The 22,709-nt window shown below is 46.4% G+C and overlaps 1 protein-coding gene and 1 long non-coding RNA gene across 2 annotated transcripts in view; both read right to left on the reverse strand.

Moving 5' to 3' along the window:
* Positions 1-623: 623 nt before the first annotated feature.
* Positions 624-8,848, reverse strand: LOC125630476 (uncharacterized). Its single transcript, XR_007354678.2, has 3 exons — positions 8,290-8,848; positions 3,960-4,065; positions 624-989 (listed from the first exon to the last, which is right to left on the reverse strand). It is a non-coding gene; the product is annotated as an uncharacterized LOC125630476 (long non-coding RNA).
* Positions 8,849-10,298: 1,450 nt separating this feature from the next.
* Positions 10,299-22,709, reverse strand: part of LOC125627037 (uncharacterized) — a 47,796-nt gene continuing 35,385 nt past the window's right edge. Inside the window, exons 16-19 of the mRNA XM_048830744.2 lie at positions 22,243-22,380; positions 20,928-21,094; positions 18,620-18,708; positions 10,299-11,443 (exon numbers count right to left, since the gene is read on the reverse strand). Of these exons, the coding sequence (XP_048686701.2) occupies positions 11,248-11,443; positions 18,620-18,708; positions 20,928-21,094; positions 22,243-22,380 (590 nt within the window). The 3' untranslated portion in view covers positions 10,299-11,247. The remainder of the gene's footprint in view (positions 11,444-18,619; positions 18,709-20,927; positions 21,095-22,242; positions 22,381-22,709) is intronic.

Genomic DNA, 22,709 nt, shown 5'->3' on the forward strand with positions numbered 1-22,709 from the left:
CCCTCCAATGAGCCTTCCACACCCCACTGAGCCCCAACCAACTGCACCTGGACCCTCACCCCATCAAGCCCCACTCTCCCAACACCCGCAGCCCACCACTAAGCCCCCCACACCCAGACCCCCCCCCGCTGAGCCCCAACCACCTTCACCTGGATCCCCTGCAGAGTCCCATTGTGCCTGCACCCAGAAACCCACAACTAGCCCCTGTTTATCCTAATCTTACACTGAGCCTCCCGCACCCAGATTGCCCCACACAGAAACCTCTCAACCACACCTGGATCCCCCCCCACTAAGCCCCTCCACAATTGGATCCTGCTGGGTTGAGCCTGCCCACCTACACCTCGTGCGCCTGGTGCAGAGGGACCGGGCCCCAGGGTGTCTCTGGGGCTAGCCCAGCCCTTGCACTGTCAGGGTCAGGTGAAGCCTCACTGCCGAGTTCCTGTACGGGAGAGGTGGGGGCTTTCGGGTGATCTCCCACCTCAATGCAGCCAGTGGCCTGTGCTCCCCACTGCCATGCTGGAGCCACATTTATTTATTAACAAATATAATTTGCAGAATTTTAAGATATTGTGCACATAATTTTTATTTTTTTGGTGCAGAATGCCCTCAGGAGTAATAATTACAGCCATGTTCCTCTTACTTTGTGGCCTATGTTTAGCAAGACTAATGTAAATGTGCTCCTAAAGCCCAGGGGCTCAGTAGCCACTGAAATAGTTTCATTGGTAGACTTAAGGAAAGAGCAATTCAAATCTATGTACCATATGCAATGTTGAAGACTGTGAAAAACAAGACTGAAATGTTTCTTGTATGGAATTCTTACAGCTTTGAAGTTTTTAGTTCAACATTTAAAATGAGAGCTATGAAGAAATACAGAAAGTTTGGGGCTCTAGGCTGCAGTACGACTTTTCTATCTTGGTATCGTGCTGTGTCATTCAAGGGTTAGCAGGATCAAGTACCTCAGGTGTTTTGTATGCATTGGTAGAATCCACCTACAGAGAAAAAACACACACAAAGAAATAAGCATGATGAGGAATTGATTCGCTATAATCTCAGTTGTATTCCTCCTTCAGGCTTGGGGCTTGTATTGATTTGTTTAGAGCTAACGGAGCTGCCAGTCAAAGAAACAGAAGCAGTCAATGTGTAAATAAGTTAAAATTTAAAAAATGAGCTCTAGTAACATCTATCCTTAAACACCTATAGCAAATTCATATAGACAACATTTGTTTGCTTCTGTATTCATAATACTCAGCATTTCTATAATGTTTTCCATCCCCTAATCTCAATTTGCTTTACAATCAGTAATTAATTAAGCTTCCTACCAGTAATTAATTACCAGTAAGTAATTAACTACCTTCCTATCAGTAATTAATAAAGCTAAAGTAAGGTAGCTTTTATGTTCATTATGCAAATGAGGAAACTGATGCACAGAGCGGTTTCCCAAGTTCACACAAGACACCTGTGCAGATCTGGGAATAGAGCCAAAGTCTCCTGACTGCTACTCCAGTGTCTAAACCTCAAGACCATCTTTCCTCCTCACCTTGCTTACACTGACATGCTTAGCATCTTGTGATGGGATGGAGGGTCAGAGGACAAATCTGAGATCTTATTACAAATCTAAGGAAAGCAGCAGCATCTTTCCACAGATCTTTTTTAAAAAATTGATTTATATGGCACTATGAATGGTTGGGGCCCTTACAGAATATATATGTGCTTCACAGGTCCCTGCCTGTGACAGGCTATGCAGATCTGGTCCAGGGGTTGATAGGGAAGGGGTTTCATGTTAAATAAAGGATTGTAGTTCTGCTGCCCTGAGTGCAGACACTTGCAAGGCGAGCAAGGTTGAGCCAGCTCTGGCGAATTAATCAATTCCCTCACTACCCTTTAATAAGGATATGCTGTGGGAAATTGAGCACTGAGTTTGCCAGTGAGAGTCAGGCTGTTTAGAGAGGCTGGGGGCTTAGGTCAGATCATGCCCTCATCCCCTCTGGAACTTGACTGAGAGGAGCTGGCCTTTAGATCTTTCTTTGGACTTGGTTGCAGCAAGCCAGGCCTTATGCCATCAGTTTAGCTGAGGAAACCCCTATTTTGTGTTTGGCCTTCAAAGGGACAGGACACTCTTCACATGTACTTTTCTGTAAACACCACAAGGCTGTGCACACTCCACTTAGCCAGGCAGAGTCTTCCTCTGCTCTGAAAGTATGTCTACACTTGGAGCTGGGGTGGGGGTGTTTCCCAGCTTGAGGAGACATACTTGTGCTAGCTCTGATCAAGCTAAGCTAGCTAAAAATCGCGTGGCTGCCGGCAGCGCAAGTGGTGGGATGGGCTAGCTGCCCTAAGTACTTAACCCATCCAAGACGATAGGCATGTACTGGGGGTGGCTGCCTGCCGCGCTGCTGCAGCTATGCTCTATTTTTAGCGCACTAGCTCTGATCAAGCCTAGCTTGAGTATGTCTCCCCAAGCTCCAAGCGCAGACTTACTCTAGCTGACCTATTAAATTGCCCCCAAAAGACTGCCCTCTAAAGGCACAAGTCAGGACTGCACCACACACAACACTAAATCGCACAGGGTGAGGACTCAGCTTGAATAATCTAAGTTAAAGTCTAAAATGCAGCTACTTGGAGCTTGTCTACATGGGAGAGTTTTGCCATAGTATAGTTATACTAGTATAAACCCCTGTGTGTGGACACTCTTATTCCAGTATAGGAATGGCTTTTTGCAGTTTAGCTTAATCCCTTTCTAAGCGACACAAAGAAAAACTAAAAAAAGGTGCTCTTATGCTGGAATAAGACTGTCCACGTGGTGGTGTTATGTCCATGTAACTATACTGGTTTAAGTTCAGACCTTAGGTTACACAGAAAAATTGTTCCTACAGAAAACAGGTTTTAGAATATCCAAATTTTATTATGACAGTAGATAGATATGCTGTTTAAGGTCTCCCGATGTTGTTCCTATGACTTCACAAAGAACACTTACACTGGGATTCTGTTGGTCTTTTGGTGTTCTGGACTAGAGTGTCCACACAGGGTTTTGCACTAGTTTCATTAAATCTGTTTAAAATCACTCCTATGGCTTGTCTACACTACAGATGCTACAACAGCACAGCTATGGTGCTGCAGCTGTGCCACTGTAGCACCATAGCGTAGACACTTGCTGCAGTGATGGGAGGGTTTTTTCCGTCATTGTGATTAATTCACACCCTCAAGAGGTGGTAGCTAAGTTATTGGAAGAATTCTTCTGTCAAGCTAACGGTGTCTAGGCCAGGGCTTAGGTTGGTTTAGCTATGTCTGTTGGGGGTGGATTTTTCCCAACCCTGAGTGACGTAGCTGGGTTGACCTAAGTTTTAGGTGTAGACCAGGCCTTAGTATACTTCTGAGTGTAAACCAGGCTCAGGAAAAAAGGTGGTGGTCTGTTTGATTGGAGGGGTTTTTTTGTTTTTTGTTTTGTTTTACTTACCCCAGGGTAACTAACCCCATTTGAAACACCAATTAGCAGCTAAGGCTAAGCTAGATGCAGTGTAACACATTTACAATCATGTTAGCTAATGTAGCAGTCAGCCTGAGGAAAAAACTAGTATGTGATCCTAGTTAAAAGCTGTATCTTAGTGCACATAGGCTCAAGGGGGCTTAATGATGGTTGCACACGCCAGCTTAATTCTGGCATTTCCTAACTTGAGTGCTTAATTTTGCAACCCAAATCACTCAGGGCTTGTCTTCACTACAGAGTTAACGGAAGCTAGCTAGGGCCCCCCATTACTGCCCTGCCTGTAGCTCACTTGCTGAAGCTCGGAGGAGCTGCTATGTGCGACACGAGGAGAGGTTTTGAAAAAGTCCAGTGTGGCATTTTGGCATTGGGTTTTTTAAGTGACATGCGTAAAGCCCCTACCATCTGGTCATCTGTAATGGGCCCCTGACGCATTCATTGCTGCATTGGGCTGGCTGACATGGGAGTTGTACAGTACCTGTTTTCCTGGAAACAGCTTTCAAACCACACTTCCCCTGAGGCAGTTTGCAGGTGTAGAGGCCAAGGCAGCCATCACAGTCTGAGGGTTTCTGGCAGGTCTTAGCCTGAATCCCGGGACAGGAATAATGGAAGGAGAAAGAGAGAGAGGCTGTCATACCAACCCACTCCCTCTGCAACCAACTCCCAGCCCAAGTGATCCCCACACCCTCAAACTATACTGAACTTTAATTCAGGTTTCTAGTGGTTGCACTAGTAAGTGCACTGAATTCCCCACAGTTGAGGGGAGGGTTATCTCTAAACATAAACATTGCCTTTCTGCATAGGCCTGAGCCATGAAAGTGTGGATCCTGATCCAAATTTCATTTCCTCCTTCTACCCCCAGTATTTGGCTCCGAGGGTTTGGTTTGGCTTGCTCTAGCACTGAGGAACAGACATGACATCGGGATCTAGAGTCAAATTCCAAAGCTCCCTTCACTCCAAAGTTTGGGGTTTCCACAGTTGGAGGTTTAGTTAAGACCCATCTCTGCACTTCAGGTTAATATTTAAACATTTTGAGGTGGAACTGAGCCCCTGATTCCTCCCTCCTCGTCCTTGGTGGTGCTCACTTTCTTCTTAAACTCTCTAATGTTGCAGGGTGAGGATTTCAGAGTCCTCAAAACCTGGATTGATCTGGGCCAGGACTGTCTTTTTGGTAAAGTGCGCATGGTGCCTAGTGCTGTGGGGCCTCTCGGAGCTACAGCAATGCAAATAATAATTCATCCAAATAAAGTTCTCCTCATCTCTAGGCATAGCTGCAAATCAATAATTGGGACCAATAAGGCTAGCGCCACATGGACTTCATAAAAAACCAGCTCCTTCCTGTTTTTAATTTAGCAAATTATATAACAGACCTATCTTGTGTAGGTGGCTTAGCTACTACCACATTTAATTACTTGCCCCAGGGCTGAAACATGACAGCAGCTTCTCTTAAAGCTAACTACTTTCCTGGCAGAGGCAAAAGGGTCGATTTTTCACAGGCACAAAGGGCAGGTGGGCTCCTAATATCGACCCCAAAGCCACTAAAGGGAGCTTCTGTTTAAAGCTGTACGGCTACTGTGCCATTACTAATTGTGGCTGGCTTCTAAACTGAGCTGCGCAAAGCCATTCAGTTCATTATTCAGTTTTATCCGTGTCAGTGAGTCAATCTCCAGGATTGCACTTGTGGTGGGCCATTGTCTCCAGCACTTGCAAGTTGACAGCAGTAGGATGTTTGGAAATTAGATGAGCTCAGAAGATCCACTTAATCTCTCCCAGGCAGCTGGAGGGATCTTTAATGAATCCAGGAGAAAATGAGCCAAGTTGCAAAGTTGACTGTGCAATAAGGTGATGAGCATTTGCTGCCTGTTCTGGGCTCCTCAATTTATTGTTCTTAAATGGTCTGGATGTACAATCTACATTAGCTAGGCCTTGGCTCTATTTAAGAGACAGAAAATGGTAGATTACAAGGATCTAGAAAGGTCTGGGGGCTTCAGTTCCCATTTTTATAAACAATATAACAAGCAAAAAAAAATTCTAAAAGCCATAACTCAAATGAGACTGAAGGAAGGAGCATGGTGCTAGATCCCTGCTCTCTCCAAGTGGCGTAGCTCTCTTCCATCAATACTGTGCCTCCCAGTGCACCTCGCTATCTAGTACAGCCACATAACTTGTGCTGTGGTGTTGTTTACTGTGATAAAACAGTGTGCCTATAGAGAGGAGTTATCATTCTCTCTCTCTCTCTCTCTATATATATATAACCTCATCCATTTGAAATTTGCTGGAATGAACCTGCAAGAAGAAACTACCCATTTCTCTATAGAGTTGAGCTCCGATGTAGAGAGCTAGGAGGAAGAAGTCTGAGTAGGCCTGGATGAACTGAAAATACTACATGTGGACACCCAGTGCAAGGATATGGACAATGAGCTGGTTTGATTAGATAAGAAACAGTCCCTTCCAGGAAGGAGGACATGCAATTGTGGGAGACGTTGTTGATCAGCTCTCTCCTGGGCACCTGCCATTGAACTGGGGAGGGCAAAGGGGGAAAAACAAAAGGTGCAGACAGGGGACTCTGGCTTGTACAGTTACCTCTACCACCCTTTAATATTTGCAATTACAACCCATGGCAGCTGGGTTTGTGCAGTCATTACCTAGACAAGGTTCAAGGAGATCCTTTCCTTATCGTATTTCTTGGTTTATCCATTTCTTCGTTCTGTTAAACAGTATCCTGTTTAAATGCAACTCTAATTTGACTTTGATTGTTAATACTGAGTAGGATAAGTTTGATCTATTGACAGACAGCAGAGGCTGTGTGTCACTGATGCCTCCTCCTCGTCGTGTTGGGAATTAGCTTGAGGCCAATGCCCACGTCCATGGTGTGCACACCAGCACTCTGTCTCTGCTTCTGACTATGGCTCCTCTCTCAGCTCCCAAAACCACAGCATCCTCTCTTCAACTCAGCCCCCAGTTAGGTCGCCATCCACTTTTCCCCCCTTCTGGGATGTGGGGGAGAAGAATATCTCTGTCCAACAGTCCCAACACTTCCCCACTGGTGAGTGGGTGGGGGGAACTAGTCACTGCCCTGTCCAAGGTGCTTACAGTTCACTCAACCATCTAGGCACACAGTCCTTACTCCCTTGGCTCTCAGCAGCAACTGCCCCTACCCTGCAACTCTCTTTTATATGGACCTTCTGGGCCCTGATTGGCTGTCCCTCACAGTCCCTCTCCTATTGGCTGTGTCCCACACAGCCTCCCCAGTGCTCTGTTAACCCCTTCTCTGCCAATGTGGGATGGTGGCTCCATCACACTATGTCATAGGGTCTAAGGAGAAGCTGTGTTTCCAGCCTTATGATGAGGCACTGATGGTGGTCCATACTGGTATAAAGCAAACCCTGTCACTATAGATTGGCCAAGGCTGGATGACCCACATTACACAGATACCAAAGTTTAAAGTGGCCTGGGTGAAGCTGAGTGGCAGATGTGAGACCACTGTGGTGAGATGTGATGCAAGTCAGGTATTCAATGAGTCCATAGTAGCACCGCGATTGGAGATGGAGCTCAGCCCCCAGGGGCTACAGCCCCTATAAGCTACCTGCTCTGTCAAGATGCTATTTTTAAACTTAGATGCTTAAAGTTGATATTTAGCTGCCCAGGTCCAGGCACTTGTAGTTTTGAAACTATGTTGGTGAATGGTACCAGCAACGGTGCCATAATTAGTGTGAGGTGAATTTTTTTCAACCAATAGTAAATTTGCCAAATAATGTTTTATTCAGGGACCCAAAACTGTTCATGAATTTGGGGCAAAGTCAGTGAATAGTTTCAGCTGAAAAAAAAATTTTAAAATGTTGAAAATTTCCTTCTGACATTTTTCAAAATGAACTGTGTCAACATGTCATTTAGGAAATGTTGTTTTGAAGCGACATTCAAAACGTTTCATTCGACCTGAAGAAAATTTATGTTTTTGTCTTGTTTTGGCAAGGGAACACTGGGGGGAAAACCCCCGTTTTGGTTTAAAACAAACTGAATATTTTGAGGGGGATTTTTTTGGTTCAGCCACCAAACCGAAAAATCAAATTATTCACTCTGTTTTAATCATAACGCATTTGTTTAGATGGGAACTACTGGCCTGGGAATGAGATTTCTGTACACTTCTTCTTGCATTTCCAGCTTAGAACTGGGCTCGTCTGTTTATGCTGGACTCTAAGAACAGACAAGCTCTGCTGTGTCAGTGCTCTGCACCCATCCCTGGCTGACCTACAAGCCGGGAGTAGAGGTTCCTGACTGGCAAAGATAGGCCATCTCACACTCCTATCTGAGCTATGGCTGCTGTTTAGTATTAAAGTATTAATCTCCCCATCTCCCTAGAAATATTGAAAAAAAGCTGTAATTTGATTATGAGCTAGTGAATGACAGACCCAGATCTTCGGTGAGACCACTTTAAGCCCTGCAGACAGATTAACTAGACTGGATCACAACACTGTATGCGCACATACCACACAGACTAGGAGAACCACTTGATGGCTTTAGTTGATCGTTAGGCAGGCACAGAGACCCCCAAGAACTCTTTCGCTCTGACTCTCCCATACGAACCCTCAGTATGCTGGCTCCTTCAGGATGGGATGGCCGGGAGGACAACCATCAGCCATCCTATCTTGTTGTCTCTCCAGACCTTAATCATTGGTTTTTATTTCACCTTCTGATGAGATGAACCAGGGCCACCTCCCCACCACCCCAGAGGCAGCTGTTAGACAGGGACAGGTTCTGAGGTGGAAGCAAGACACAGGCTGGGGGCAGTGGTGTGGTGTTATACTCACAGTGTCAGTATTGAATTTCCCATGGCCTTCCAAGTGGTTGCTGGATGCTGGGCTCTTGCTCTTGGGGGGCTGCAGCTTGCTAGTGGCCTTCTGTTTACTGCTTTCTCGTTGTGGCTTGCTCAGCAGTTTGCTGTGGGACCTGGCTCCAACTCCATCTTCTCCTGCCTTCTTCTGCACTCTGGCAGCAGGCTGACACCTCACTGAGCTGCCTTTTGGAGCTTTCTCTCCTCCATCTGATGGCTGAGGTGCTTTCTCCCTCTCTCAGCCCCCACCTGCTTCTCTGGAGCTACCAACCCTTTCTCATCCCCAGCCTGAACCAGGAACGAGAGCTGCACCAAGAGGACAGCAATGGTGGTCACTGCATAAACCTTCATCCTTGGGCTCTGGCTTCCCAGGTGCTTGTAGGGAGGATCAGACCTGCCTCTTGCTCAGTGTTGGTGGCTGAAACCCTTTTATAAAGCAGAGATCTCCCTCCACCCCACCCCTCTTTCTGGGTGTCAATGACACTGAAATTCTAGCTTTCGTCTTATACCTGCAAACCTGGCTGCTACTGCTGGGAAACTCCCCCTCCCACAAACTCTCTCATAGCCCTCCCATGAGCAACACCCCCTCCCTCTTTCCAAGGGTATCTGTGTGTGTCTAGCGTACTCTTTCCCAGTTGTGATCATGGCATATTTTGGCTAAACTATTTGCAGGCAGGATTGAGATAAATAAATGGATCTGCTGGCAAACTGTGCACATCAGGTGTGGGGAGGTGCATGAGAGGAAAGGGTTAATTTGGTCTCAAAGGCATCTTTTACAACCATACATTTTTAAATACCTTAGATGACTGATTATGCACTTTCACCACTGGGATGTTGGGGTGGGGGCGTGTTTCTTTCACTGCTTCCAATGGAAAGACCCTTGGTACCCCCACTTTTTGGTTAGGCTGAGGTTGCCCCCTGAGTACACAAAGGTGGTGGGAAAAGGCGTTAGCTCGATGCGAACTGGTGCGAGTATGTGTATACAAGTAGGGAATCACACCCCCAGCTCGTAGTGTAGACATAGCCTTAGTGAAAAATGAATGTTTCTGAGACTGTATAACAGGCAGAGAAGATTCCTGCTTTGTTTCCAGTGGTGCAAAACACAACCTCCAGTGCTTACAGGTGAGAGAAAAGCTAGTCATCCACCTTAGCTGGCCTTGCTGCTGAATTTAGCCAATGAATTACGAACACCACCTGCTGGTTTTGAAGAGGAGGAAGGTTGGGCCACTGTAATATTGGAGGGCTAATGCTACACACACACACCCCAACTGCTCTCTATCCATAAGGGTACAAGTGAAGGAGGTTTAATTGCACAGACGACCACCAGTCCACTGAACTCTGAAGCTGAACATTGAACAACCCCAACAAGCAGTGCTTAAAGTTGCAAGGTTGGGGGTTCTAGACCCAGTGGAGAAAAAATCGAGCTGGATCACTGAGGGGCACACACACACTTTAAGCATTGTCTTACCACAGCTGCTGCTCCCAGCTTATGTGAAACCTGCCACTTTTTTAAGACCACTTTAAGCACTGACAGCAAGTTCAGGCTGAAACCGCAATAGGGTATTTCGCTAACCATATACTTCCATCTAACTTGTAAAACCCCATGGGTGTCTTACGAGCATTTGGAACTGCAAGCACATGGACTTGCATAGTGGCTCTTGTGAGGTGAGCTAGGAACTGGGTTAAAATCATCACCTTCAGTGTCACTTGTGAGCTGATCATTGTTTGAGTGGTGATACCCAGCCCCAGGTCCTCTGAGGTATTTAGGCTCCTGTGACACAGAGGCCCAGTAGTAGTTCACTGCTCTGTCTCAGCCTCATACACCTCTCACACCAGTTATATTTACATAAAAGGTGACATGCCATATATCATTTGAAATCTACTAACACACTGGTCATTAATGTCACTGTGAAATGTTTGTAACAACACTGTAGGTGAGATTATAGATCCTTTCTGATATTATGTCTTGAGACTGAACAGACAAAGGAGATAAAACAGATCTTTTTTCCAAATGAAGGGAACAGAGTATGGTGGCAGATGTCCCATTCAGGAAAGGGGGGTCTGACTTGCTGCCTCCGGGTCAGCCAGTGGCTAACCCTCCTACAGCTTTATAAGTGGGGGGGATGTGATCCTGAGAGCACCCCAATGCCAGATGGAATAAACTTACTTTTCATAGGTTTGTTTGCTCAGTGGTCAGAGGATTAGCAACTTGCCAGAAGCTGAAGGACGGTATCTAATTTGTATTAATGGTACATTTTGTTACTGCCTCAGTAATAAAAAGCTGGATGCCAGAAGAGCCACAGGTAGAAGAATGGTCTTGTGGTTAAACACTGGGCTGGGAGCTGGTAAATCTTGGTTTGGTTCCCAGCTGTGCTACAGACTCACTGAGACCTTGGGAAATTCACTTAATCTCTGTGCCGCACATTCGCCATTTGTAATACAAGAACAGCGCTGCCCCACCTCAGCGAGGAGATGTGAGGTTATATTCATTTGTGTTTCGGAAGCACATGGACATTGCAGAGGGGCAATAGAAGTATCTAGATATTTAAGTCCCAACATACAATGCTCCACTTTGATCACTGGGCCATATCATAGAACTGTGTGCCAGTGGGTTGCTGTTCGGCAAGCCCATATGTAATAAGCATATTGTCTCAGATATCCATTGTTTTGCTGAAGTAGTGGCTGAGCAGGGCTGTTGAAAGGAGTTTGGCGTCTACCCTATGAAGATGGGAGGAAGAAATACAAGCTTTTTCAGGAAGGTGCAACCCAAGCTGTTTAAGCACCCTGTTTTTTTTTTTTTTTTTTTTTTTGCTTTCTGGGAGATATTGGCTGTGTGGCATTGGGGGATTGACAGTGGGGGGTGGAAATCTGAAGTAATGTTGCACTTCAGGTGTGGTTGGAATGGAACATCTGCTAGAGCTCTGGAGCATAAACTCTAATTCATCTTCCACACCTTCACCTCTGGCCAGCTCCTAGCCTTGACCTGTTCCAGGTTCACGCTGACAGTACTGATCTCCTGGGAGACGGGCTCGTATGAACGGAGGGAGAGGCAGGCAGAGAGCAGGCCCATCCGGACGCAGGTATCTGTGTCGTGCCCAGCAAGTAGCCCAGCGATTATCCCCGCCATTAAACTGGGAAGAGAAAGAAAAGGCAGCTTCAGACATTGGGGAATGGTTTTGATTCTGCAGACCTTGCCATCCCAAAGAGACACTAAAGTATCTCTATTCACAAAACAAAGCTAAAAGCCAAGGGTCCCTACAGCAAATCAACCTACAAGCAACAGAAACTGGGATGGGGGAAAGGAGGATCTAACAAGGGGTTTGAGTATCCCTAAGGAAGACTGAAAGTCCCCTCTCTTGTCGTGTCCCAACCTCAGGACGCTGGGTCACAGACATTATCCTTTTAATGGAGAAAGATATCATGTCCTGGAGATGTCCCTTCCCAGGTTCCTGACAAGACTTTAAAACAGTGAGTGCCCCCTCATTTTATTCTATCCCAGCATGCTTTGGAAATAGAGTTGCCAACCCTCCAGGATTGTCCTGGAGTCTCCACAAATTAAAGATTATGTCATGAGTGAAATCTCCAGGAATACATCCAACCAAAACTGGCAGCTCTGTTTGGGAGGTTAGTCAGTGCGGCATGGCTACTCAGTGCAGATGTGACCAGTAGAGCTCAGAATATGTAGCATAGGTGCTGGAACTGGGGGTGCTGCTGCACCTCCTGGCTTCAAGTGGTTTCCATCATATCCAGGGTTTACAGTTTGGTTCAGTGGCTCTCAGCACCCCCACTATACAAATTGTTCCAGCACCCCTGATATGTAGCTCACTATTGAGCCTCAGTGCCTGAATTTAAGAAGCTCCCAGTATCATTGGGACGTAAAAAAGGAGACAGAACTTCCTTTAGAGACTCTAAGTAATGTTTCTTACCATAACAGAGGAGTTAACAGGAGAGATTCCTTCCTCTGTCATGCGCACAGCCAGGCTACTCCCAGTCTCCTGGGGTAGAGTGCCCTGCCTCTGAGATGTTTGTGAAATTGTTTTTAATTTTCTGAGACAAGGTGGGCGAGGTAATATCTTTTATCGAACCAACCTCGGTTTGTGAGAGAGACAAGCTTTGGAGCTACACAGAGCTCTTCTTCACATCTGGGAAAGGTACTCCCAGCATCACAGCCAAGTACAAGGTGGAGCAGACTGCTTAGTGTAAGGAGTTACCACATGTTGCAAGAGACCATTCAAAGATCTTTTCCCCTCTAGGCGTTTAACAATGGGGGTGGGGAATAGTTAGGATAAAGGTAGGGAATTGTTGGGAGTTAGAAGATAGGGGATGGGAGCATGAGCTTCTAAGCTTCCTGACTTGCTGGTGGCTGGTTCTATTGACTTCTGGTGCTGCATGTGAGACATTCTGGGTGATGTATTCAAGTTCTATCAAGGGGACCTGGGTATATGGATAGAAGCCTCTTTCTAGCATTTATACACATCTAAAGAAATAAGACAGAGGAAACAGCAGTGAAGATGAGGAAAAAGGAAAGACAAGGAAGAGAGAAGGTGATGGTGATCATAAGAAGAGAAAAGGGATGGTGATGTGAAGGAGATGGAGAGTGGGTAAGACTAATGGGAAGTTCTAGGAGGATGGAGGCGATGTTTAAAAAAAGCAGAGAGATAGCGCTAATATCAAGGGAGGGGCTTAGGGCTCTAAAACAGAGCTCCCACGTTGGCAGGGGGAGGGAGTCCTCTTCAGATAAAGTAGTCTTGTCAACTTTCAGCCAGCAGTTCATCTAAGGTCTCTGCAGGCTTCATCTGCCTAGTAAAGGTTACAGCAGCTGCAGGTGGCATTGTAGTGCTAGGGCCTCCTCGGGTCTGGGGAGCTGCACTTAGCTACCCTTGCCCTGTAGCTATGGGCCAGCAGAGATTTACACTCAGTACCAGCATGGCCTTCCACTCTGAAGAGCGGCTACTGCCGAGAGCTTCCAGGTGCTTCTCACTACATCCTAGGGGTGCGAAGGAAAAACTTCCATTTCTTACTTAGACGAATTACCTCAGTTTCTGCTTAACAAAAGGCACAGAACATTGTGGTTTGTGATGACCTTTCAATCTCTCAACAGCTCCTGAGACTTGGAATAAATATTTGGGGGGGATTATTCCTTAGCAGTGCTGTGTACGTGCATACACTGTTATGTTGTTACAGCAACCAGGGTGCAGGGAGCAAACAGCTTCCACAGACTGACAATGGACCCAGCCATCTGGGCAGGGATTCCAAGAGAACCTTAAGATACAAATGAATTGCATGCTCCTCTTGAGCCAGTGCCCCTACCTACCCCCTTCCCTCCAGTGGCTCCTGCTGGGAGAGACTGAGACTGGAGTAGCTCTAAGCACCTTCCCCAAGCCACAGCTTTGGCACCATTAACTACAGCACAGTGAACCTTGATGGATCCGAGCACAGCATTTGGAAGGTGAAACTAACTGAGACATGAATGTGTGGCTACTTCTGGTTAGATTCCATTGTTCAATCCCTTGAAACTGCTCACGGCCACCCTGTATGCCGTGAGTGTATGCAGCTTTGGTTTCTCAGCACATGTAGCCTGTGTGAGCACTGGTCTTAAAGGTCTCGCAAGGAGTCTGTTCTTGCATCCAGCACTGTATGAAAAAGAGGATTTCTGCAGAGTGAAGGAGCAGCCATTGGATAGCAGGAGAAGGAAATTACCTAAATTTCAGGAAACTCAAAGATTCTAAGAAATGCCAAATGGACTCAAAGAAACTGAGCTTCGTGAGAGCAGATCAATTTAAATTTAATAGGACTACAGTAATATAGATACTAATGGGCCTGAACTTTCAGGGTCCTCTAGGAAGAAAAAGTTTAGTAGTCATCAGACATATCCTGGACAATGTCTGGCAGGGGAGCAGCTTAAAGCAAATAGGAAGCTTAGGTAAAATTTAGAAGAGAACAAATTATAAGCTATTAGGCCACGTATAACAATTATTCTGGAGGAGGCTAGGTCATTGTTCAGTGTATCGTGCCCAGTTGTGATCACCCCACCTTCAAGATGTGGCTGAGATTGAAAAAGTCTAGAGAAATGCAGTGCTGAGGGAAAGAGATATGGCAGGATTTACATATGAGGAGTGATCGGAAACACTGTGATTGTTTAGTCTGGAAAGGAGAAAGTAGAGGAGTGTTGACTGAGGTACTCAGAATTACTAATAGCTCACCTTAAGTGATCACTCTGGTTACAGTGTGTATGGTAACACCCATTGCTTCATTTTCTCTATGTATATAAATCTCCCCACTATATTTTCCACTGAATGCATCGATGAAGTGAGTTGTAGCTCACAAAAGCTTATGCTCAAATAAATTTGTTAGTCTCTAAGGTGCCACGAGTCCTCCTTTTCTTTTTGTGAATACAGACTAACACGGCTGCTACTCTGAAACCTGTCATTATGCAAGGCACTGAATTTAGCCGTATGGAGTAAAAATCTATCAACTTCATGAAAAAACTCATACAGATACAGACAGACATCATCTTCCTTTCCAAATGCAAACAGATGGACATCATACCAAAAGGACTGAAGGTAAAAATTCCATTACAATCTACATACCACACAGACTATGCTGACAGCTTGTGCCACATGCTCTCAAAGAAACTGCGGAACCACCTGATCAACATCCTCTACAGCAACCAGGGAAAGATTAAGAATGAGCTCTCAAAACTGGATACTCTCATAAAAAACCTTCCACACAAACTTCCTCGTGGCTGGACTTTATAAAAACTAGACAAGCCATTTACAACACATACTTGCTTCTCTACAAAAGAAAAAGGACACTAAACTATCTAAACTACTACATGCCACAAGGGGCCACAACAGTGGTTCCCTTAACCCGCCCAGCAATATTGTTAATCTATCCAACTATACTCTTAGCCCAGCAGAAGAATCTGTCCTATTTCGGGGCCTCTCCTTCTGCCCCTCCACCCCCACGAACATGATACAGTTCTGTGGTGACCTAGAATCTTATTTTCGACGCCTCCAACTCAAGGAATATTTCCAACACACCTCTGAACAACATACTAACCCACAGAGAGCTTCCTACCAAGACTACAAAAAGAAGGATTCTGGGTGGACTCCTCCTGAAGGTCGAAACAACAGACTGGACTTCTGCATAGAGTGCTTCCGCCGACATGCACGGGATGAAATTGTGGAAAAGCAGCATCACTTGCTCCACAACCTCAGCCGTGCAGAACACAATGCCATCCACAGCCTCAGAAACAACTCTGACATCATAATCAAAGAGGCTGACAAAGGAGGTGCTGTTGTCATCATGAATAGGTCAGAATATGAACAAGAGGCTGCTAGGCAGCTCTCCAACACCACTTTCTACAAGCCATTACCCTCTGATCCCACTGAGGGTTACCAAAAGAAACTACAGCATTTGCTCAAGAAACTCCCTGAAAAAGCACAAGAAAAAATCCGCACAGACACACCCCTGGAACCCCGACCTGGGGTATTCTATCTGCTACCCAAGATCCATAAACCTGGAAATCCTGGATGCCCCATCATCTCAGCAGGATTGTCTGGCTATGTAGACTCCCTCCTCAGGCCCTACGCTACCAGCACTCCCAGCTACCTTCGAGACACCACTGACTTCCTGAGGAAACTACAATCCATCGGTGATCTTCCTGAAAACACCATCCTGGCCACTATGGATGTAGAAGCCCTCTACACCAACATTCCACACAAAGATGGACTACAAGCCATCAGGAACAGTATCCCCGATAATGTCACGGCAAACCTGGTGGCTGAACTTTGATTTTGTCCTCCCCCATAACTATTTCACATTTGGGGACAATGTATACCTTCAAATCAGCGGCACTGCTATGGGTACCCGCATGGCCCCACAGTATGCCAACTTTTTTATGGCTGACTCAGAACAACGCTTCCTCAGCTCTCATCCCCAATGCCCCTACTCTACTTGCGCTACTTTAATGACATCTTCATCATCTGGACCCATGGAAAAGAAGCCCTTGAGGAATTCCACCATGATTTCAACAATTTCCATCCCACCATCAACCTCAGCCTGGATCCACTTCCTGGACACTACGGTGCTAATAAGCGATGGTCACATAAACACCACCCTATACCGGAAACCTACTGACCGCTATTCCTACCTACATGCCTCCAGCTTTCATCCAGATCCATTGTCTACAGCCAAGCTCTACGATACAACCGCATTTGCTCCAACCCCTCAGACAGAGACAAACACCTACAAGATCTCTATCAAGCATTCTTACAACTACAATACCCACTTGCCAAAGTGAAGAAACAGATTGACAGAGCCAGAACAGTACCCAGAAGTCACTTACTACAGGACAGGCCCAACAAAGAAAATAACAGAATGCCACTAGCCATCACCTTCAGCCCCCAACTAAAACCTCTCCAACGCATCATCAAGGATCTACAACCTATCCTGAAGGACGACCCATCACTTTCACAGATCTTGCGAGACAGGCCAGTCCTTGCTTACAGACAGCCCCCCAACCTGAAGCAAATACTCACCAGCAACCATACAACACACAACAGAACCACAAACCCAGGAACCTATCCTTGCAGCAAAGCCCGTTGCCAACTGTGTCCACATATCTATTCAGGGGACACCATCATAGGGCCTAATTACATCAGCCACACTATCAGAGGCTCATTCACCTGCACATCTACCAATGTGATATATGCCATCATGTGCCAGCAATGCCCCTCTGCCATGTACATTGATCGTACTTTTCTATGTAAAAGAATAAATGGACACAAATCAGACGTCAAGAATTATAACATTCGAAAACCAGTCAGAGAACACTTCAATCTCTCTGGTCACTCGATTACAGACCTAAAAGTGGCAATACTTCAACAAAAAAACTTCAAAAACAGACTCCGAGAGACTGCTGAATTGGAATTAATTTGCAAACTGGATACAATTAACTTAGGCTTGAATAGAGACTGGGAGTGGATGGGTCATTACACAAAGTAAAACTATTTCCCCATGTTTATCCCCCCCACCCCCCACTGTTCCTCAGATGTTCTTGTCAACTGCTGGAAATGGCCCACCTTGATTATCCCTACAATAGGTTCCACCACCCCCTTCCCTCCCCCCCCCCCCCCCCCCGCTCTCCTGCTGGTAATAGCTCACCCTACCTGATCACTCTCATTATAATGTGTATGGTAACACATGATTGTTCCATGTTCTCTATGTATATAAATCTCCCCACTGTATTTTCCACTGAATGCATCCGATGAAGTGGGCTGTAGCTCACGAAAGCTTATGCTCAAATAAATTGGTTAGTCTCTAAGGTGCCACGAGTCCTCCTTTTCTTTTTGCGAATACAGACTAACATGGCTGCTACTCTGAAACCTAGAATTACTAAGGTTTCCATGAAACTAATCAGTCCCTTTTTATGCTGTCCTCTAGCATGAGAAAGGGGGAGGCTAATCACTCCTTTCAATTAGTGGCAAATAAATGTGGAAAAAACTGCCTCATACAGACTTCCCAGACAGTTCACTGCAGTAAAATATCAGTCATTGCAGCTTATGAAAAAAGGTCTGGATAATTATGTCTGGATAATTATGACTGTATCACATGTAGTTATACAAGACAAGGAGGATAATAAAGATGTCAGCTGATCACTATGGGGTCAGTAAGTAATGCCTGTCCCCTCCGACCCCAGTGTACAGCATTGCATCAATGATTAGGTAAGGTATGGTGAGAACTCAAAGCATAAGGTACCAGCCACTCCCACAGGCCGAAAACTGGGACCTGATGAACTGGACTTATATGACAACTCCTGCCTTTAAGGCACTTCCTGGCCTTTTAGCAAACCTTACAACGAAGGTTAAGTCTCACTTCCACTGGAGAGAAACTGATCCAGCTTTGGCTTAAGGTAGTTTACTTTATTTTGACTACTGCTGTAGTACTTCAATAGCCACTAACGTCAAGAAGTTTGACAGCCCAGCCCAGAGTAATTCAGAACCTGTGGCTGTACTGCTGGGACCTTGGATGCTGTAGCATATGTTCAAGACGGTTCTGGGAAAAGGAGGATGAGTGGCCAGATGGGCTTCAATCGATATTAAGCTGTTATGGGCAAATTCTTAGTATGCGTTGTGGAGGATGATGTCCCTTACTCCTTATTGGGTGGATTTAATGTTTAATTCCCAAGCAGAAGAGTGAAATCTGTCTTCATGGTAGTGTTAAAAATTCCAGATAGGAATTCAGCTGCAGAAAATAAAGAAATCCCATAACTGCATCTTTTCTCTGGGTAATTAGTAATATACCTGTCACCCGCTCCTGAGACATTCACTATCTCTTCCCTGGAGATGGGGATTGCTGGGTAGTGGATGGCACACAGCTCGCCAGCAGCATTCTGTAGAGAGGGAGAGGAGGAGTGACATTACTGGGAATTCACCGAATTCTAGAAGCAATATTTGGACCTGGCTGATATTGCCCACAGCTGCCTCAATACTTAGAGTCCAAATAATATTTTTTTACATTTTGAATCACATTCACTTTGCCTATGTTTGCGCCCTTTTGGGGTTCGCTTTCCACCAAGACTTCTGCAACTGAGAGCGTGTATGTTCGTGGAGAGTGTGTTTTAAACTTGCATTCTTAATTACTCAGGGAAAAGCACATTTTAAATGTGCTTTCTGTGATCACTCCACAGATATGAATCACTGTATCATAGGATGGTCCTTCCTGGAGCACTCTCCTGTGGCAAGCTACAGCATGACTGAGGCACCTGCCTCAGTTTCCCTTTCAGAGTCCCCAGTAACTCCTTGCAAGCTTATCCTCCAGTCCTGTGATTTATTACCAGAAACATATTTCAAATCATCCAAATGATAATGAAAGTACTATACATAGTCCATTTCTCACATCCCAGCACAGAGAGTCTTTACAAATCCAACGACATGGCACCCCACATACTACACTCCAGAGTTTTCCACCACACCTAGGCTTCTTGTCAGTCCTCCTCTGTCCTTCTGCTAAGAAAGCTACCCCAGCCCTTCCCGCAAGAGTAAGTTCTACTCTCAGGGCTGGCTCCAGGCACCAGCGAAGGAAGCAGGTGCCTGGGGCGGGCAACAGAAAGGGGCGGCATTCCGTCAGTTATTGAGGCGGCACGGACAGGTCTTCGGCGGCACTTCGGCGGCAGCCCAATCGATTTTTTTTTTCGCCGCTTGGGGTGGCAAAAAAACTGGAGATGGCCCTGCCTACTCTCCCCAGCAGGAACCCCCAGAGCCTTACCAGGGGAGCATCCCACACTTCCCCTGGCCCTCTCACTGCTTCCCTGGGGCCAGCTCTCCAGTGTGGAGGGGAGTAAGCCCTGCTGCTCTTCCCATCTTCAGCCCTCTCCAGTCCTGGGCTGCAGCTTAGATATCAGCAGGCAACTCCCACTGCTGCTCTCTGGCCTTCAGCCTTGGCCCTCTGGCTTGGGGACACGTGCCAGCCACCAAACCCCTCTTGCTGCTCTCCTGTCTAGCCTTTTCCCAGGAACCAACTACAGCTTCCTTCCAGGATCTTCCACCATCCCCCTGGTGTGTGGAAGCTCTCACCTGACCTTTTCCTGACTGACTCAGTCTGTGCTCTAAGACCTGGGCTCACCCAGTCTCCCTCCTCTTTCAGTTTCTCCTTGATCCTTTATAGTTAGGGCCCTACCAAATTCCATTTTGGTCAATTTCACAGTCATGGGATTTAAAAAAATCATAAATTTCATGATTTCAGCTATTTAAATCTGAAATTTCATTATGTTGAAATTGTAGGGGTCCTGACCCAAAAAGGAGTTGGGGGGGGGTCACAAAGTTATTGTAGGAGGGGTTGCGGTGTTGCTACCCTTACTTATGTGCTGCTACTGGCGGTGGCTCTGCCTCAGAGCTGGGCAGCTGGACAGCAGCGGCTGCTGGCCGGGAGCCCTGCTGCAAAGGCAGAAAAATCGCCAGCAGGAGCACAAAAGTAAGGGTGGCATGGTATGATATTGCCACCCTTACTTCTGCGCTGCTACTGGCGGGGTGCTGCCTGCAGAGCTGGGTGCTCAGCCAACAGCCACTACTCTCCAGCCTCCCAGCTCTGAAGGCAGCGCAGAAGGGTGGCAATGCTATGACCCCCCTAAAATAACCTTGCGACCCTGCTGCAAATTCCTTTGGGTAAGACCCCTAGTTTGAGAAAGGCTGGTCTTCCCTGTGAAATCTGTATAGTATAGGGTAAAGGCACACAAAAGACCAGATTTCACAGAGGGAGAGCAGATTTCCCAGTCCAGGATGCATTTTTCATGGCCGTGAATTTGGTAGGGCACTATTTATAGTCCCAGGTGCTGCCTTGGCCTCTTAACTGGCCAAACTGAGAGCACCTGCTCTGGCACAGTGGACCTGGACCTGCCTCCTTTACCACCCTGTGACACCCAGTGGCATAGGAAAGGAAGGCTCAATTTCCATTATTAATCTGCGGAGCCAGCCAGTCCTCCAGGGTCAGGTATATGGATAGCAGCATTAACCTTGGTGAGAGAGGCTTGAAGAGTCACTACTATGCTGGTGCTCCCAGGCACAAGGGAATGAGAACTCCTTGCCACTCAGTTGGTCTTCCTGAACCTCCTACCTGTTTGTGAGTTCCAGGGCACAGTGAGACACGCCCTTCCACTCTCCTGCCACACAAGAGGACTCCATGCATGCCAAGTGTCACCACCACACAGTGCAGTTGTGTCAGCAAGGGGCGGGTCAGGGTCATCGCAGTCCTGACAACATCCTCCAGCCTGGACGGCAGCTCTTTAGACAGCAATGGAAGAAAAGCCATGACATCACTTCAGACCACAAAGCTGCTGACTTGAGCTTTCCATGTCACTGGGATGTTGGCCTATTTGTGAGTGGTTTTCAAAGTCTAGCTGGGAGTTTACAGTGCTCTCGGAAAACGCTGACAGCATGAGCACAGGCAGCCACAGAGCTGATATATTGTGCAAACTTCCCACTCACAGTTCCCCCCTGTGCTTCTCATTCCTGACCTGCAACACTCCCCATCCCTATTCCAGTTCTGGTCTCCCACGTAGCCTCTCCAATGCACCTCCACTCCGAAATGAGGATACCAACTCTCATGAGTTTACACCTGTGTGTGTGTGCAGGGGACAAAATAACTGTGTCTGTGTCTTAATGTCATTGCGTTGGTGTCAGCATAGGGCGATGTTTCATTTCCTATAGAGACAGCATCACAGTCTGAAGACAAATACCATCATACTGTGATGCTTCATTGGGACATCTGAAATAAACTAGTGATCCTATTTGCTTGGTTGGGCTTGTAGCGTGCATGACAAAAACAGTGACTCAAACTCTAGGATATGTAGCAATCCCAGACCTGCAGCAGTCTCTGCTGGACTAGTTTTTTGCCTTATCTGAGTCAAGTTTCAGAGCTTGCGAAGATTTTGTGAGGTGGTCTAGATGCCTCATTAGTTAACCACGGTCTTTAGGTTCAGTGCATTTATTTTAACACACACACACACACAACCAAAGGGGGACTGAAATAGAAATTAATTAAAATACAAGTCTGTGTACTAACCCTAGAAAATCCATGTTCTTTCAGGACACACAGAATGGTTACCAGCTCCTCTGCTTAGTGAACTGCAGCTTCTAAGCTAGTTCATCACTCCTCTGCCCAAAGCTGGCCTTCCCTGCTTCTTGGGCTTTGTAAAATCTCCAGCTGCTGTAGCTGTTTTGGTAACCTAAGTTAACTCTTCTGGAGGCAGTACTATGACAAACAGCTCTGCTGTTTCTAGAAGTGCTGGTTCAGCATAGTGAGGGACTTGCGGTCAGTGGAAGCAGTCAGTCTGGAATGGCGGCAGGGGTGGGGAAAACGCAGCTCCCTGTGCAGTGTCTAGGTTAATCTGAAAGTATTGCTCTCTCGCTACCACATCACTGTACTGTACCTGCCGGCACAGGGTGCCCGAGGGTCCGATTTATTGCCCTTAGTTCTCGCAGATTGGGGGAGATGTAGGTCAGCGCTCTCCAGCTGTCTGAAAGGAAGGGCTTAGAAGCCTTGTTTTCATCTGTCGGCTCATAGCACACTTCAAAACAAAATTGTAGTTGGTTAGCCGATATAACAATCTCTCTGCTTCAGGACAGGCAGATATTTGGAATGCTCGCTGTGATTTTTACAATGTTTGGTATCTACACTTTATTTTAGTTAGCTATCTTCAATCTCCCTTTCTGCTGCAACAGTAATGATTCACCTGCTTCTGGCTCTGGGGTGATGTGATGAGAGGCAGATTCAGGAATGGGCATTTAGTTTGATAGACAGGCCAGTGAGCCAGCCAGCCAGCCAGCAGGAACTATCTTTGTAGTCTCTGCTCACTGGCTGAATCTAGAGAACTGTCTCCCCCTACAGAGCTTACTT

The sequence above is a fragment of the Caretta caretta genome, chromosome 1 (genome assembly GCF_965140235.1).
Source record: "Caretta caretta isolate rCarCar2 chromosome 1, rCarCar1.hap1, whole genome shotgun sequence".
Lineage (NCBI taxonomy): Eukaryota > Metazoa > Chordata > Testudines > Cheloniidae > Caretta > Caretta caretta.